Raw genomic sequence first — 18,092 nt, 5'->3', positions numbered from 1 at the left:
TGGTTTGGATAGCTTTTTTTCCCCATTAGAAAATGAAATCGTCATTTGAAAACATTTTTAAAATATTTTCTCGGATTGTATTTAATATTAAAACTTGTCTGAAGATTAAAAGCATTTGAGTGTGGAGGGAAAAAAAAGCTCAAACAGAGGAAAACTGTAAAGGTGCACAAGTGTTTTTTTTTTTTCACAACACGTTACACAGTAAGGACTACATGAAGGAAGATCGCAGTAAGGAATCCATGTCAGTGTGATGAAACATAACAGGCAACATTAATGAGGATATCACACTAAATCCTGCTCTCATACCAAACATATGCTGAAAGGGCCAAATGGGAGCAGAGAGAATTTCACATGCGTTAAAGCATCTGGTCTGAAGTAGTTCCACCACCTCTTGTGTTGTGCGGTTAATAAATAATTTCTGCAGCATATGTTGTTTATGCTAAGTTAATTAAGCCGGTAAAAGTTAGGTTCGACCCCGAGGAAAAGGTGAACTCTCTTTACCGACGTTGCGTCATTTCTGCTATTGTTGTCACGCCCGTGAACATCTAGGCCATGCGGGCTTGCTGCGGCTCCTCTTGTTCATTATTCTCAGCATATGATTACTGCCTTCCACTGAACGGCCTCGATCTATACGGCCTATTTGTGCTCCCCGGCCTCACCGAGCTCGCCGGCAGCCTTGATGTCGATGTTGTCATAGCCGCTGCCTATGCGTATGATGATGCGCAGCGCCTTGAACTTCTCCAGGTCCTCTCTGGTCAGGGTGATGGTGTGGTACATCATGGCCCCCACCGCCTCGTTCAGCACCTGCGGGGCATCAGAAAGGAGGTCATCGTCGTCATCCTTATCCATCCTCTCAAATCACACTTCCATCATCGCTCCAACTCTGATATTCGGTGGAGCAAAAACTGCAGGAGCCGACTTGTTGCGGCCGCTGTGAATGAAAGCGTCGTTGCCGCCTCCCAAGTTTTCTGGACCCGAGTTCATGTTCGCCATCCTTCATCTAAATGCAAATGGATTGTTTATGTGCGCACTAAAACATGAGCAGTTGTCTGTGTGTTTACTGTATAATGAGTGCTTGCAAAAGCTGCTTTTTGTCACAATCCATTAACTCAGACTGTATGCAAACAAGGTCAGAGCGGGTGCAGGCCGGACAATAAAGTAGACTGACAGCTGCTGAGAAAACCCCGCGAGCATTAAGAAGTCGCTGCTGGGAGCCAAGGCCGCGAAACAACTGGTTTAAATTCACGACCCACTAACAGGATTGACCTACCTGAGCCAGATTAGCATAGCCATGAATTTCCCGCCCAACATCTTTTATTATAGCCAGAAATAACAGGAGATGGCTGCTAAAACTCAAGGTTAAAGCTCTCCTTGGGCATTAATGTCATTACTGTGGAGCAGGAGGGCCGTCGGCATGGCGTGGAGGACGAATCGTTGCATGCTGTTAAGCAGGAGAAGTATAAACCAAGCGCAAGTTTACAATGACTGTAAAAACTCAACAAACGGATTATAGATTTTATTGATCGGCGTGTTTCTGAAGAATCCCCATCTGCAGTTAGAGTTGGCGACCACATAATATTGTTTATTACAGCGTTACATTTAACGTGTGGCGGTCAAACCGAGGGTTTGTTTAATTCTGAGTTTGAGAGGAACTGTTCATTTCTGAGGCTTTTGAGAGAGACACAGCAGTTGAATCTGCATGCTTTCAGTCTGGATTATAAAATAAGTAAAGCTGAAGAAGCTAAGAGACAAAGCATGGTGATTAATTAGTCAGCATCCATAACTATTTTATTAGCTTTAAAGTGAGCCAGACTTTTTTCCATGATGCTTTGTCAACAACTTTAAGAGTCGTTAAAGACATAACAGAAACAATAATGCCCCCCCCCCCCCCCCCCCATCTCCTCTCATCTGTGAATTATTTAGTTGATTTGTTCTTGATGTTTGGCACCTGTCATAAATGAATGAGCAGGAGGCTTAATATGAGTCCGGTCCTGAAATGCAATCTGTTTCCATAACAGGAAAAAAATCTGGCTAAAGATATTTCATCACATTTCACTGGGCGTGGAAGTAGAAATACAGAAACCATGATTGCAAACAGAATTGTTATTAGTCATGTTAGAGATTGTTTTAGCAGACCTAATTGCCAACCGGCCAGTCGGAAATTCAACAATCGGATTTTTGACCTGAGGCGCATCAGGTTAACCTTGCCTGCAAGATGAATTCTCGTGGTATTAGTGTGTTCACAAACACATGTGAATCCATGTTGTACTGCTCCGGTTTCAACAGTTTATGTCTGAACCACAAACGGTTCGGACCAATCACATTGCAGTATTGAGGTTTAAGGCAGGACATACCGGTGCAACAAAAGCAAGAGCTGCTGAGCCCACAGTTGAACCAACATAAACATGGCAGCGCAGGAGGACCCATGCGTAGCTGCTGCTATCACATCTGATTTGTAAGAATCCATGATTTCATCTTTGGAAGAAGAACAGCAATAAGTGCCTTGACTAGCTTAACTCCTGCTGTTTACATTTTAATTTGATACCATGATTAGCTAAAACCAACCTTTTCTAGGCACCGCGTGTCGCTTTGCCCAATTAGCTCAGAGAGTTCTGCTGAAATTGCCTTCTTTCCCCAAACTGGTTCAATGGGAGCAGTCCCAGATTGATAATGTGCAGATCTAGGCTCCATCTGAATACCCTTAAAAATAGCTTCTAGCTCTTATTCCTAGCTCCTGTTCCTTGACCTTTCACGGGGTCAACAGTAAGAACTCTATCGTGCCGAATTCGAACAGCCTTTAGCTCCAACATCATAATGTGATGGAAACGTACATGGACGATAAGAGTCAAATCTGGGCCTACAGCCCTCCGAAAATTAACTACAAAGTGCGCGCTCTCTTCTCTCCGGACATCTTTGTTGATTTCCGTGAGGTGGCTGTGCTGATACCTCATGTCACGCAAAGGATTGTGGGACACCTAAAGGGTCCTTAGCGCCGGTAAGGGACGTTGCGGGGTTCCTAGGCAAAACTAGCCGTGGGAGAGACATACAAGCTACTTTTCCTACTTCTTTTCTTACTGACTGCACTATTTGGACAGCACTTATCGTGGCGACTGCTGACGCACTTCCGCTTTGGCTAAAGAGTCCTTGTTCTATAAGGGTATTTGGATTGAGCCCTAGAGCGCTACACATTATCAATCTGGCTGGTCAGGTTAGCAACAGGTCGCACTGCCACAATCACTTTCTGCTGTGGTAATTAAGTAATGCAGAATAGTTTAGCTATTTTCAGCATTGATGAGGTTTTTAAAAGGAAAACACAGAAGTGTAGGAAGCTATTTAAAAGGTAAACATTTTCTATAACACGCCTACGGTTCTTTCAGGCTTTGAGAGAGCAAGAATTAAAACATATAACAGGAAGGTAGGATGGAGTACAGTAGAGTTCCTGTGCTTTAGAATTACAACTCTGAAAACTTTTCTTACCTCTTCTTAGTTCCTATATATATATATTCCTTAATAAGAAATGAATAAGCCAAAACCAGTGTCGGCAGATCAAAGGTCAACAAAAAACTGAAATCAGAAATTGACCAAAATTCTAATTGTTGTGTTTTATTTAACATGACTAATCCGAGTTTTTTTTTTTTTTAATTATACAAACTACTTCTCAATAAAAAAAAAACACTTGACTCGTTGCCTTTACTTCTGTTAGCTAGGCAAGACTCAAACTGTATGAACTGACCACAGAGTCCCCTAAAAAGTCCTTAAATGGCTTGATTTTGACCTGACTGATCTGTGCTGTTGCTTACTATATGCTAATCAATGCAGCAGGTAAACGTGTTTGAGCTCAATTAAAGACGAAAGCTGTTGCCAGTAGGTGGATTGAGTTGTTAAGCTGATAAGCCGTGCCTCATTACAGAAAACCTGAGCAAAAGAAATCTGTAAAACGTCATTGACTGGTAATAATTTGTTCGACAGACTTTACTCGTCCTCAAACTGGTTAGAAACGTTTCTCAGCTCATCCGCAAGCATCTTCAAGTGTTGTGATGAGCACTAAAACAGCATCAAGCAGCTGCTATCAAATCAAAGTCAGAGACACTTGAAAGTGTACCACTTTGATTTCTTTCTGAAACTCTGATGTCAACTTTGTCTTTTCAAGGACAGGACTGTATTGCTCGTCGAGCATGAGTGCTCTCTCGCAGAATTTTCTTTTTAACTCAGCAGGAACCGCAAAACTCTCACTAGTCACCACAGGCTTTCAGTGGTACTTTGAGAATATCAATTGATCTTTCCTTGTCTCCTGAGTGCAGGACCAGGCAGAGGCTAACAGGACAACAAATCTGCAAAATGACACACTTTGCGAGAGCAACTTTGTTAACGAGGAAGCAGGCATTGTCATTACTGCTTATTTATTTTACAGAATTAGACTGTAAAGACTTGAGCATTTTTTTATCATTATTATTCTGCAATAAAACAAAATCATTCGTAATTAATTGGCTTAAATCGGATGAATAAGCCGGACTGAACCGGACTGCGCTGGAAAATGACCGTATCGAATTTTGCTGCAACAGCCTGAAATTCAACTAAAATTCTCTGCATTGTGCGCAGAAATTACCTTTAATAATAAAATGGTTTCACAATTTACATTTAGATAAACTAGACTGAAATTAAACAAACAAAATTGATTTGAACTAGACTTGATAGAAGTTAACCCTATCTAAATGAAACCAAACTAAAAAGGAACGTATCATAATTGAACTAAAGTAAACTGAGCTGCATTGAATCAAACTGACATGAGCATAAATCTCATTAAATTAAGCTAAACTGAATGAAACAATTGAATTCAAATATCCACTTAAACAAAATTTAACTGAAGAGCAATGAAAAGAATCGAACTGAGCTGGAATGACTTAAACTAGCATTCATCGCGTAATTTAATTTAATTTAATGTAAAAGAAGTAGCTGAAGTGAACTGAACCAAAAGTAACTGAGTAGAAAAAAAACAAGTTCATGCAGTTAAAACAAAACTAGAAATCCACCCAGTTTTCACATTTCTTAACTCTAATTTTCAGATTTAAAAAGACTACTTCACTCTTTACGGTTTTCCTAGTTTTTAGTCAAACAGTCTACGGTTTCCTCCACTGCTAGATCTGATCACTTCAATGCATCTTGTTAGAGTAAAAAAAAACAAAAAAAAACAAGAACAACTAAACAAATCGGCGTGCTTCAGTTTTCCCACAGTGAGCCGGTGATGTTGCGTGTGATTTGGAGCGTGTGTACGTGTGCGTATGTGTGTGTGTGCACATTCGCGGCCCCTCTGTGTCCTCTGTTGTGTAGTTATCATTGTGGGACTGCAGCCAACGCCGATGCTTCCAGATGGGCCCTCTGTTTGTGTAACATAATCACACTGAGAGCATTTCACTGCACACAGATTACTAGCGCAAACAAAAAAAGATTTACTCAGGATTTTGGTCTATTTAAACTGTAAAATTAAATAACTGCACGTTCAAGAACAAAAAAAAAAAAAAAAAACATTTCGCTGCAGACGGAACAAGGAAGAGGGTTTTGCCTCCCTTTTCTCCCCCTTTGCCTTAAAACCCCCCTCCGTTAGGACAGTAAAAAAAAAAAAAAAACGTCGCTCGTTGGTTCCGGAGTGTAGACAGTAAAATAAGACAAACGTTTCACCCACTCTGGCTGAGAACAATTACACTGCATTTCTATTACCAGCCTCCTCCTCCTCCCACTCCTCCTTATTTAACAAAGCTGCACTTCAGCCCCCAGTGGGATTAGCGTCAGTGATGAAACCATTATGGCTGTACTGGGAGATTGGAACGAGCCAGTGGGCTGAAATATCATTAAAACATTACAGAGGAGGAGGCTTTGGAAGGAGGACAAAGATTGTTTCTTCTTTGCAGAGCAGAAAGCAAACAATATTAGAAACAGAAGTTCATACAGTGTTAGTGCTCCAACAGACACTGCTTTTTTTTTCCTCTCTCCTTCGTTGTTGAAACATTTTAACTCAAATTTTACAGCATGTCCTAAAGCGAAAATCTCCGTTATTAGTTCAGTTTTTTTTTTTACCATCGCTGCAAGAACGACTGATACCTTTTCATGTATCTCCTGTGTGGACTGGGCGTCACAGAAAGCCACGGTGGCCAGGTCTTTGAGGATGGGCATCTCCACGGTGCAGTCGCGCCCATCCAGCAGCGCCACCAGGGGGCGCGGGTGCATAGGCCCATTCATAATCTGGGGCCGGATACCTGTGGAGAGGCAGAGAAAGGAGACAGTCAATTATTTATACCTGGCACAAACGCAGCCAGGCTACCCGCAGAAGACGCATCCAAACATAGCAAGTGCATCCAGGACGTTTTTTTTTTTTTTTTTTTACAACAGGCTCTGATTTTGGCTCCTGTATTCGGATCCGGTAAATCTTGACCTCCCTCCATCTCTAAACCGCTGTCATCATCGCCTCCTCTACCTGTCAGCGCAGGTCGATTTCTCAGACGCACGCACACATGTTCACACCAATGATATGACCGCCCCGTGACTCGCTGTTTTCCCCACTGTTACCAGGCAACAGGTCCTTTCACTTCATGAGGTCATCACCTCCATTATCCTATCACTTCACAGGAGCCGGCTGGTCTTTACTCTGTATTTTTAGATTGTGTTTTGTATACAGTGGATCATTTGCAGTCATTCTGATGCCGGATCAAAATAGGCCACTCCAGGAGTTCTGACTTTTCTCTCCAAATAGAGGAGCCCTTTTGGGAGAAAGGGGTCAGAACTATTGAAACCCCCCCAAGCAATGTTCAATATTCTAAATCAATAAAAGTCTAAAGTCAATTTAACAACTCGTACAGCAGAGAGGATACCCAGAGAAAATAGCCAGACTGTGTAGACCCAAATACAGATAAAAGAGAGAAAAAAAAGAGGGAGAAGATAAAAAAAAAAAAAGAGATGGGAGGTGGGGGGTCCAAACGCATCCACTCTCTGGCTCCCTGCTGCCTGTTGTCATGGTGATTAGAGGATTTGGGCAGGATTATGAAATATTTTATTTAGTGGCATCTGTGCTGCTGGAGAGGACATCCAAGCCTGCTCACGTCGTGACTGCGCCTCCAACTCCTCCAGTTTAGGAGCGGAGAGAGGAGCTTTTGTGACCTCTGCAGCTAAAATGTCCGAGCATATGTACAGGAAGCAGATCAGAAATACGCTAAACTTAGAACAAAAAAAGGATGGGGTGCATGCCACAAAGGAGTTTTGCACAGCTTTGCTTCTTGTGTATTTTGGACAATTATTGAGGCTTAATTTTTTGGTGATTTTTTTTTTGATACCCAAAAAGAAAGAGTTATTGCGGTTTTTGTTTTAAGAACTTGTTCTTTCTTTGTGTGTGTATCTTTTTTTTTTTTTTTGTTTCTTTTTTTTCGTGGGGTTGGGGGCGAGGGATACTTGCTTGTAAAAAAAAATCAAGGGAAACCTATTTAGCAAATGGTATTAACATATGTCGATTTGCACCAATAACAATTTACCTATTTGTTTGTTCCTAAGAATGTTGCTAGATTCCTATTTAGTAACAATGGCTTAGAAAATAAAACATTTAAAATATGGAATCAAGGAGTATTAACGGGTCATAAGTTTTATCACAAGGGAAGAAGATTTTAAGATGTTAAGAAATCCAAGCTGAAAAGATGTGAAATAGATTTTTCGTAAATAAAAAACAAACACATTAAAACAAAGTATGGTGAAACACTGTAAGCTTTAGAACATCTCTAGACATGTTTGGAAAGCATTGCTGTATTTAAAACATATGCATTGTATTTAGCAGATTTACAATAATGCACAAGCCCCTCAAATTGAATGAAAACACTCACACTTGCATACATGCACGCAAGAGACACAATGATGTTCCCCATTCAAGAATGAATGGCAATCATAGGTTCAATTAAAAAAAAGGAGCTTTGAAGGTTGACATTAATATAATTTCACTGACAAATGACTAGGATTATTCTTAGCATCATACATTTAATTAATGTCTTGTTTCTGCTTCTGTTCTTCCACAACAGCTGGTGACGAACAGATCCATACAAGCAGGAGTGACGTGAAGGAGAGAAGTTCACTACTCTGAAACTGATGAAAGATCACCAAGGTACCGAGCACAAGACGGCCAATGATGCATTTGCATGAATTTATCTCTGCGATAACAAATGGACTGTCAAGCTTGCTGGAAGAGATTGTAAAACATCCCCGGTGACAGTAGACGCCTCCTGTTAATTTTGCACATCAGTTGTCCCACTGTAAGAAATGACATTCAGCCTGAGACACCAGCTGCATGGCACGGGGCATCTGCAGCAGAACGGACGGGACACCTACTGGAGGAGTGAACTGGCCATCCAGCCGTCAGGCAGAGTTTAATAAAACAGGCTGAGAAGCTGCAGGAAGAAAAAGTGTCCCCTGTTGCCACGCTGCCTTTGATTATTTTATAATCTGCCTCTTGTGAGTTTCTAACTTTAGAGGAAGTGTAACAGCTCTTTAATTTTGGAAAAAAACTTGCTGTGAAGTCCCAAACAAGCACATTCACGCTAGGGCTGAACAATTAATCGCATTTGCAATATAATCACAATTTAAAAAAACGCAATTTCCAAATCGCAGAGGTCTGCAATTTTTGGCTATGTAACAATTAGTGAATCAGATGCGTCCTTAAAGTGTCAGTAAAATGTTTAAAGTGGGTTTGCCTCCACATGGAAGGGAAGGGAGCTGCAACAGTGAGATATTCTAATTGTATTACTTGTTTTAGAGTTTATATAATCATACTGTTTTACCAGAAACTTTCAGAAATCTCACCACAGCATTAAGTTCTGGTCAATCAGTTTAATACATAGACTTGTTGGTTGCACTTTATGTTCAACAAGGATTGATGTCCAAATCAATTAAAAGCTGTTTTCTTTAATAAGATTCTGATTAATAAAAATATTAAAAGTTCTTGTTTTAAATAGTCATTGTTTACAAACCTCTTTATCTATAGGCCATTTCTGTTGCTTGTGGTTAATGCAGAGAAAAGTCAAAATCAAATCGCAATTTTAGTTGAAATAAATCGTAGTCAGAACGCAATCATTTCTGCTCCAAGTTGAGACGCAGCGGCTCTTTTAGCACCCAATATGCACAGCGATGAAACAGATTGATTTGTTGTTTGCATATCTTTAAAAAGACATGATAAATTAAAGAGAAAAAAAGTGCATTAAATCGCAATGGCAATATTAAGATAAAAAAATCGCAATTAGATTATTTTCCAAAATCGTTCAGCCCTAATTTACGCTCACAAAGCAGCTTGAAACTCTGTGTCACCAATAGACCTAAACTAAATGGAAAAGCATTACCTTTACTAGCTCTGTCCTGTTGATTCACTGAGTATTTCCAACATATACGATTACTATCATTTACAAAACACTTTGCAGTGCCCTGGAAGGCATTTTTGTTAAATAAGATTGAAAACACAAATCTTAACATATACAAAATAAAGAAATGTACATTCTGTATTGGGAAAACTCTGATAATATGTGACTCATACAGTTTTAAAGCACATCCATCCACCTCACAAGGCTGATCAGGGGTTTCATTGTCGAGCCGTTTCAGCTGATAGCAAAGCAGGACAAACAGCAGATCATGTAAAGAACGTATGATCTGAAACAGGCTGTTGGGTGGCATAGTAAAGTTTATATATATATATATATATATATATATATATATATATATATATATATATATATATACACATTTTAAATAAAAATGTCATTTTAAAAGTACTGTTAAATCACATGTTTTACATTTATGACCCCTCTAAATATTGCAACTATATTGGAGAAGAAGCTGAATGCATGAGAAGAGCATTTCTGTCATTAAGTTCTATATTTAGAAGTGTTCAACCTGTCTCTGTGTCACTTTTCACAGACACAGCATTTAGGGGGAAATTTGATTTCAAATCCTCAACAGAAAATGGATTTTTCCAGATGCCCCAGCCCGTGTGTGAGTGCTCTACAATGATAAAATAAACATAGAAACTTTCTGAATTATAAGCATGCTGGCACGGCCACGGTGACACAATTTCTTTTACTCTCGTCTCATCAGGAGGTCTCATTGCAGCCCCGATATTCTCTGGCTTTAGATTTTAGATGTCAGAGCTCTGTGATAATATCTGTCTGTGAAGTTTACTCACTGTGTCTGTGCTAAGTAAAATGGCTTTTATGCAAAGCACTAAATTTGCACTTTGTAATTTCTTTCAACACTTTGGGAACGTGTTTATTTTTTCAGAGCCAGCCAATAGAGGCAGGGAGCCCAAACCAAGTATTGTTAGGTGGGGGAGAACAGAGTGGCAGCCCCATTGTGTCGAGATCTGCAACAGTGACAGTAACGCCGAGAGGTTGAAACCCTCTTCTGTAACATATAAAGATATGCAATTTTTTTTCCAAACAAAGCTACACGATCTAGAATTGCAGTAGTTGTAGAGTAGCTGGTTTGGTTGCGGTAAGTTTGAATGCATCTTTATTTTGCTCTGTATGGTTGGATGCACCACAGCGTGAGAGCAAAGGAGGAGCTGCAGGAAGGCCTTCCAGACTCAAAGAGCTCATCACCAAGAATAAACCTTTAAAATACCAGTGTAAACATGCAAAAAGCTGGCTAGCAAGGATAAAAGCACTTTGATTGCTACAACGCCAATACACACTTGATTAGTGAGATAAGAATAAATCATTTTTGACATCCAATTTTTTTTTTTAATGAAAATCAAAAACTGATCAATTGTTTACATTCTGAGATCAGAAAGCGACTTCTTGATTAAAATAACACAGTTTCATATAAAATCTGACCGGGGTATGAATAATTTTGGCCTTTACCCTACACACAGCATTAACCTGTAGTTAAAAATATTAAGGTGAATTCTTAAAATTTGTGAAGTAAACGTGAAGTACCAAATGAGGTTCAGCAGAAGGGAAACTTGAGCCCAAATTGCTCTGGCACAACTTTGCAGTAAATCAGTCTTCAAGACAATTATCATCAGACAAATAACACGCTGTTTCACTTGGACTCAGCCAAGCACCTCCTAGCACTTACTTTTTTTATATAGTAATTCAACAGTTTATATATCATAACACAGAGCTCAAAGAAAGTGTGTATTTTGGGAGGTATGAAGGCATCCCAACAAAATCCTTTAAAGACTAAATTTTTTTTGGACTTAATCAAAGACCTTAAATAGACCTAAGAACTTTGCTAAGATTAAAAAATCTGTATAAAAAAATCCAAAGAGGCACTCACACTTTTCATAACCTACTAAGCATACCAGCCACATCTACCTCAAACACTCACAAACGTGTTAGAAAGTTCTCTGATTAGCTGAGCTAATCTACTTGTATGTCCTGCATCCAGTGGTGTGTAATCTATGGATAATTTAAAACTTTTCAGGTCATAGTCACAGGCTCACAGACTTTGTGGCTGATCCGTAACCTCTTCATTCCAGTCCTTATTCTGCTTTCTTTGTCACATTTTTAGTCCAGCGATGTCTGTCACTGTCATGTTTAAATGAAAGTGAATAAATAAGAAATCAATAAATGGAAGAATCAGTTGGAATGGATGAGTGGACAACAGGGGGACCAAACATATGAGCACAAGCTGATGGCATGCATTAATATTGCTATTCGTGTGTGTGTGTGTGTGTGTGTGTGTGTGTGTTGGCGAGGCAGGTTTAAGGAGCAGACGGCAGCCTCACCGAACACACCTGTAGCTCCCCAGCTCTCCCCGTGTCTCATCATCACACCCCTGCAGAGTTCATTATCAGCCTGGAAAATACCTCCATCTCCTGACAGTTGAACAAAAGAAAAGCTTCTCAGACACAGAAACATGCAAAAGACACCCTGAGGTAACAAGGAAGAATCAGCTGCTTTAATGTCTAAATGAGTGAAAGGGAAGCGTTTAGTGGGAGGGAGAAAAAAAAATGCTGCTTTAGTTGATGGGAGTGGGTCAAGAAGCTGTTGATTAATTATTTCCTGGTGGCTAATTGGCCGACTGCCGCCTAATAGGGCAGAACATGGTGCTGAATTTAAGACACAAATAACCTGCAGATAATTAACACTTAACAAGGTTGTTAATGTGGGGCTAAATGGCTCTGATACCTGACCAGTAATTACAACAGGCTTACTGGTATTACACAGAGAACTGAGACTTAGTTCTAGCTTTCAGTCAAAAAAAACAAAAAAAAAAACCCACTTAATGAGATAGTTCATAGTTTTTTTTTTAAGTGAGTAGTGCCTCACCTCCACTCTCTTCAAAACACTCAAATATGAATTATGCCAGCAGTTCATGCAATGTTCCTGAGTGAAACGTGTACTGAGAACAAACAGGTGAAGTATGTGTTTCCAGTCAGAGCAACTGTGTGATAAAATAATTATCTGGGATCTGGTAAGCATTACAGCGTCAAAAACAAAACATTTTCCATACCCCACAAACATGTTCACTACAACCACAAACTTCTATTTATATTATTGTCATTTTTGTGATAAACCAAGACATGGTGGAACATTATTGTGAAGTGGAAGAAAAGTGATCCAAGGCCGTCAAATAAAAAATACAAAAAGTGTGTCATGCATGTGTATTCGATCCACTATACTTAAAAATCCACCCGCAGGCAGGCAAGTGAGCGTGGACGGGTGCGTGCGCTATCCCAAACAGCTGGCTATCTGGATGTGACTTCAGAAATGCTTTTTATTGCTTACTCTGCTTGCATTTGTAAAGTGTTGCCACTGAAGTTTTGATGTGGTCAGAGTCCTGAAACATCTCTAAAAGATGCTAACTAGGACATGCTGCTGGAACAGCAAGACTTTAAAAGGGGTATAATTATGTATTTTGACCATAAAAAGAAAACACAAAAGAAAAAAAAAAAATCACACATTCATCTTCAAATAAAACAATATACACCGAACGTTCGTCCTGAGAGTTTTTGCTTGTTCCTTTTTGAGCCTGAAGAGAGCTTTCCACTTCATAAACAGCATTCATAAAAAGTGATCTGCCATCTGCCGGCAGTACCGTGGAACCATCAGAAAGCAAGATGGCGACAAATGTAAGCGTTAGCGATGCCGACTCTCATGGCTCCATTGCTCCTCCTTGCACACATGCAAGACTATACTTCCACTCACTTGGTGTTGGTATGGTAAAAATACACAAAAGCACCTTATATACTAACAAATAGAGCAAAACAAAGTATGAAACACAGAAATAAAATATAATAAGTCAACAGGGAATGACAATTCTATCGTAAAACCTTTGTATGCAACCACAGCTCGCCACTGGCTTAGACATTGGTAAAGTCCTAGTATGTGACTAGGCCCCTTTAACTTCTTTCTTGAAATTGTCTCACCGCATTCTGCTACACATGGACCTGCTCTAAACCAAAGTAGAGTATAGACTCAGGGTAAATCAAAGGGAGCATCCGGCAGGTCAAACAGGACATACCAAACATAAGGCAATACATATTCCTGTTAAGGCCGGTTCACACGGCATGTTTAGCCCAATTTTTGGCCCGATCTTCCCCTTCCAAGAGGTGCCGATCTCTGCATGTCTGTTGAGATAATCTTAAAAGATATTCTTCCTTGAATGTGATGTGTAGCCAATCAGAAATCACGATTAGGGAAACCCCCCGAGACAAAAAACCCAACCAACACTACTTGTAGCAAACATAGAGCATCCCTTGTTGTGTTGTCTCCGCTTCTTTAACCAATGGCTTTTCTTTTTCTTATGCTTTTTCTCCGCTAAAAATCAGTCCACAAACGATCGCAGATGTTCTTCCCCATCGTCCATGTTTATTTACTCTGAACTCACGTTTGATCTTGAGGGAATTTCCTGTCTGATATCTGAATGGTCCTGAGTGAAATCTGTTCGTGTGTGGTGTTGTGCTTGTCTGACCGGACAGCACACGCTGTACGACCAAACCTGTTTTATCTACAATTTTTTTTAACATCTTAGGCTTTGAAAATCGTCCGACTATTTTAAAATCCTGCCGTGTGAACCAGCCTTAAGTAATATGATCATCATTTCTTTCAACGTTTGCAAAGCAGTGAGCCTTTGCTAGCAAAGGGGCATTGGGCACTTCGGAGTACGGCAAAGTGTTGCAGAAAAGGTGAGTTTATGTTGTAGAAATCTGTGATCGTCCACCTTGTAATATGTGTTGGAGAAGAAATGTATTTTGAAGTACCATTTCAAATATGCAGTGTTTGAACAGTGCAGACATGCCGCGGTAATGCTCCAGCATATTACCTAATCACCACTGGTTTTTGTGTGGGCTTGTGTGGGACAACGAAGATTATTCACAAATATTTCAAATCATATCGCGTTTGCGTTTGATGTTTCCTCCAAAAGTCATGCAACAACAAAGGGTAAAAGTGGCAACAAAATTAAATAAATACATTTGTACTCTTTTTCTCCAAAGATGTTTGCAGTCTTCTCTCTGTGGGTCTGCTGCAGCATTCTGTGACGCGCCAGGGAGCGTCTCTCCTTCACAGAGCATCTTGTCTGTGCAACCTTGTTACAGGGGGACAGGTCTGAGGAACATCATGGAGATGCACCGCACAGCAGCTCAAAGCTGAATGGAACCAAAAACAGAACCCGGTCTCGTCTACAGCCCGAGCCCGATGTGGTGCTGTGGACCTATTCCAGTTATTAATGGGGGGCAATCTAAAAGTTTTTATTTTTATTTAGAAACTGTCTCTTAAATATCATCATCGCCACATCAGAAGCTGAGAGGTGCTTCTCAACGCTGAAACGAGGAGAAACTTTTCTCAGAAACAGCATGAGAGACAGGAAAATACAGACTTGCTTGTGAAATGAAAGATTTCAATCAAGAAGTCACTGAAAAATTTGCTGGCATAAAGGAGAGGAGAGTTTAGAGTGTACACTGCAAGGCCCTGTGTGCTGGTTTGTATCCTGGCACGGTTTACATGCTATTGTATTGATTTTCTCTGATGGAGATCCTAGCATAACATAAACTACTATAATACAAAGAGCTACTTACAGAGCACTACCATGGAATGCCTCTGCAACATTAGGAAGGTTTTCATAGCTTCATTGTAGATAATTAACTTTACACCAGAACAAATTTATTTCTTGCTTAGACTTTATCTCAAGTTACAACACTGGCTTTTGATACTAATGCAGCTTCAGTTAGATGGCAGTCTCCTCATCTGCATGTCCTTGAATGATCTTCCTCCAGAGAAAAAACAGTGAATAATGCTTTATATAACCAGTTCTCAGTTTTTCTGACCAAAGCAATTTAGCTGGGCCTCAGTCTAGACTGAAAAAAAAGTGTTTTTATGCTTTTTAGGTATGCTTTCTACATTATTTCTGTTTGTAAGTGGAGATGTTCAAAAGGAAACCAAATGGCTGATAGATCAGAGTACTTCCTATTTAACAGATGCATGACTGTAGTGAGCTTTTAAAATAATGTATTGAAATTTAAACACCAGCCTATTGCCATGCACAAAGCACAGCAATCACAGAAATAAAATAGCTGTTGGTGCTGTGTTTAGCTTTAACTTACTGCTTGCTTTTTTATTTTTTAAAGCAGGTTGTAACACCAGTCCGACAATATCGATCATTGGATTAAATTGAATTCACGTGTAAACTGGGAATAGCATTTGCAAGACAATAGTTCTATTGTTTTAGGGTTGCTGTTTTTTTTTCACGTTTTTGGATGACAGACCGATTCCAAAAAAAAATCAGGTGCTCATAAACAGTAAATTAAGTAATCTGCAACCCCAACAATGTCCTTAGACAATATCAGCAAAAACTGTCAAGAGCTCCAGGTCATTAATATAAACAAGCTTTACTTTAGCTTATTTATATAGCATTGTTTTATAGCAAATGGCCCATCAAATCAATTTACAAGGCAAATAGATTCAATTCATATCTGAAACGTAAATCAGATTAAAATAATCCAATCCAGTCATGTCGTCAGATTAACTGCATGCATTGTAATCCAAATGCTAGCTATAATACAAGTCGATCAAATTTATCTTAGAATCCCAGTTGGTATAAAAGAAGCCCAGCGAAATGCAATGAGTCTTTGTCTTTGTAGCAACGCCTACTCTAAGTAAGCATGTGGCGACAGTGGAGAAAAACATCTCTTTTTAAAACAGAGAGAATCAGAGCCGAGGCTCAGTATGAGATTCCATCAGCATACGTCTATATGTACATTGGTTTGGTCAATATTGAGTCCATTAATTACAGCTGCAAATAGTAAAAACTAATTAGGCAGCTTTTCCTCAGCACCTCAACTCACTGTTGTGCATTTATAAGATTACGTTTTCCCACTGTAGTTCTTAATGCTCAATTCTGATTCTTTCTGAAATCAGATTTTTTTTAGTGGGGTTTGTCCACACCACTTTTAAAATGTTGCCTATATCTGACTCCAGTGTGAAATATTTACGGCCCCAAGCTGACCTGTATGCGCATGCACAAAAGCACAATAACAATGACTTTTGGGCCACCATGTTGTGGTCCAGCAAACATATAAAATAGGTTTTATGGTTCAAGTGTCCAACGGCAGTCGTTTATTGTGTCAGCGGGTGCTGAGGGGGAAATGCACAAATTAAAAGAAAGTGAAACTCTGTATTCTGGCATGTAAGGAGCATGGCCTGCACAGAGGTCTGTTTGGATCTGGGGATGCAGCCAGGAAAGGAGGGGGAGAGTTTTTAGCAACTTCACATAGCCCAAGTTCATTCATAACTTTAGGAAGTCGAGGGCAACTTTTAATAATCTATGTCAGCAAACCTTCCTTTGACTCCTAAGGCAGGATACTCGTTGCAATCCATTGTATCGCATTGCAACAGGGGCAGATTACAACACACTGCCCCAGTTAAAATGCGATTTAATGGATTACAGTGAGTGAAAACCTCTTTGCCATTGAAAAGTCCTCCGTGTGTAGAATTGTACACAAATTTTGCACAACCATGTGCTACATACATCATCCCAATGGTTCCTATATGAGCCATCCAATTTGGCTTGTGTAGAAGTTTCACTGCATGTAAATGAGGTTCCTGCACTGAGCAGTGCTGTTGCAGCTGCTGTCTATCTTACTAACGCTAACTGCTATCTCCTCCAGTCGCCGCAAAGTTGTGACAAGTGTCAATGGAAAGTGATGTTAAAGTTACATCAAATCTGCCTAGGTTGTTCCCACTAGAGTCACATATCAAAAAATCAGATATAAGTTGGATTCAGGACCACATATGGAAGCGACTTAAATCTGTCTTGGGAAAAAAAATAATCAGATATAGGCCACATCTGAGTGTTCCCACTGTCTGACCTGGTCACCTGACTCCCCCAAAAATCAGGTTTGGGTCACATTTGCCTGCAGTCAGAATGGGGCTTATGTCATATACAAAATTCTCAAGTAAATACCCTTTCTGCTGTACAATAATTCATGGGAATTCAAACAAAGCCATACTGCCATACATTTTTTCGACTTTTCAAAAAATACCTTATAAATTGCACAAATTAAATTGATGTAAATTCTATGCATAGGTTAAAGGAATGACCCTATATTTAACCTAACTTAATTTCACACTAAGCTATGCAGACACTTTGTCTGCACTGATGAAGGTACATTTGCCTTAGAAAGCACAATTCCTGGAATAGAAGACATAGCAGCAAAAAACTTTTTGACCATGGTCAAAAAAGTGAACCAGGCCAGTTGTCCACCTTATGTTACCTTACATTTAATTTCAAGTTAACACATAAGAATGCTGCTAGGATATGTTAAAAACAATTATGTAGTGTTAACCAGAAAATATTTAATTTAACCAAACACAAATATTTTTTATGCATTAACTGGAAATTAAATGTTGACATAAAGTGAAAAACTATCCTGGTTCACTTTTTCGAAGCGCACTCATAGAATTTTAATAGACAATAAGTTAATATAGAAAAAGGTTCAGGTTTGAACCCACATAAACAAGTCACACCAACATATATGGCAAGATAAGAAACAACTTGAAGCAGCTTAATGATTGAAGGTAAGTAAGTTGATTAATTTTAAAGTACAAGATAACTGTCTGCAATTTGTTTCGTAT

At 39.5% G+C, this 18,092-nt stretch overlaps 1 protein-coding gene across 10 annotated transcripts in view; it reads right to left on the bottom strand.

Annotated features, from left to right (window-relative positions):
• The window catches only part of ctbp2a (C-terminal binding protein 2a), a 97,048-nt gene that overhangs the window by 12,335 nt on the left and 66,621 nt on the right, over positions 1 to 18,092 (bottom strand). For 6 of the 10 annotated variants that reach the window (XM_012863989.3, XM_036126765.1, XM_012863992.3 and 3 more), the window contains 2 exons: positions 6,097 to 6,251; positions 660 to 804 (listed from right to left, as the gene is read on the bottom strand). In XM_012863989.3, the coding sequence (XP_012719443.1) occupies positions 660 to 804; positions 6,097 to 6,251 (300 nt within the window). Of the gene's footprint in view, positions 1 to 659; positions 805 to 6,096; positions 6,252 to 11,743; positions 11,834 to 18,092 lie in introns of all 10 variants that reach the window. The other 4 variants (XM_021317218.2, XM_036126763.1, XM_021317217.2 and 1 more) reach the window with 2 other exon arrangements.

This window comes from Fundulus heteroclitus, chromosome 22 (genome assembly GCF_011125445.2).
Source record: "Fundulus heteroclitus isolate FHET01 chromosome 22, MU-UCD_Fhet_4.1, whole genome shotgun sequence".
NCBI lineage: Eukaryota > Metazoa > Chordata > Actinopteri > Cyprinodontiformes > Fundulidae > Fundulus > Fundulus heteroclitus.
Note: the sequence above shows the minus strand (reverse complement) of the source record. Positions and strands in the feature narration are given on the sequence as shown.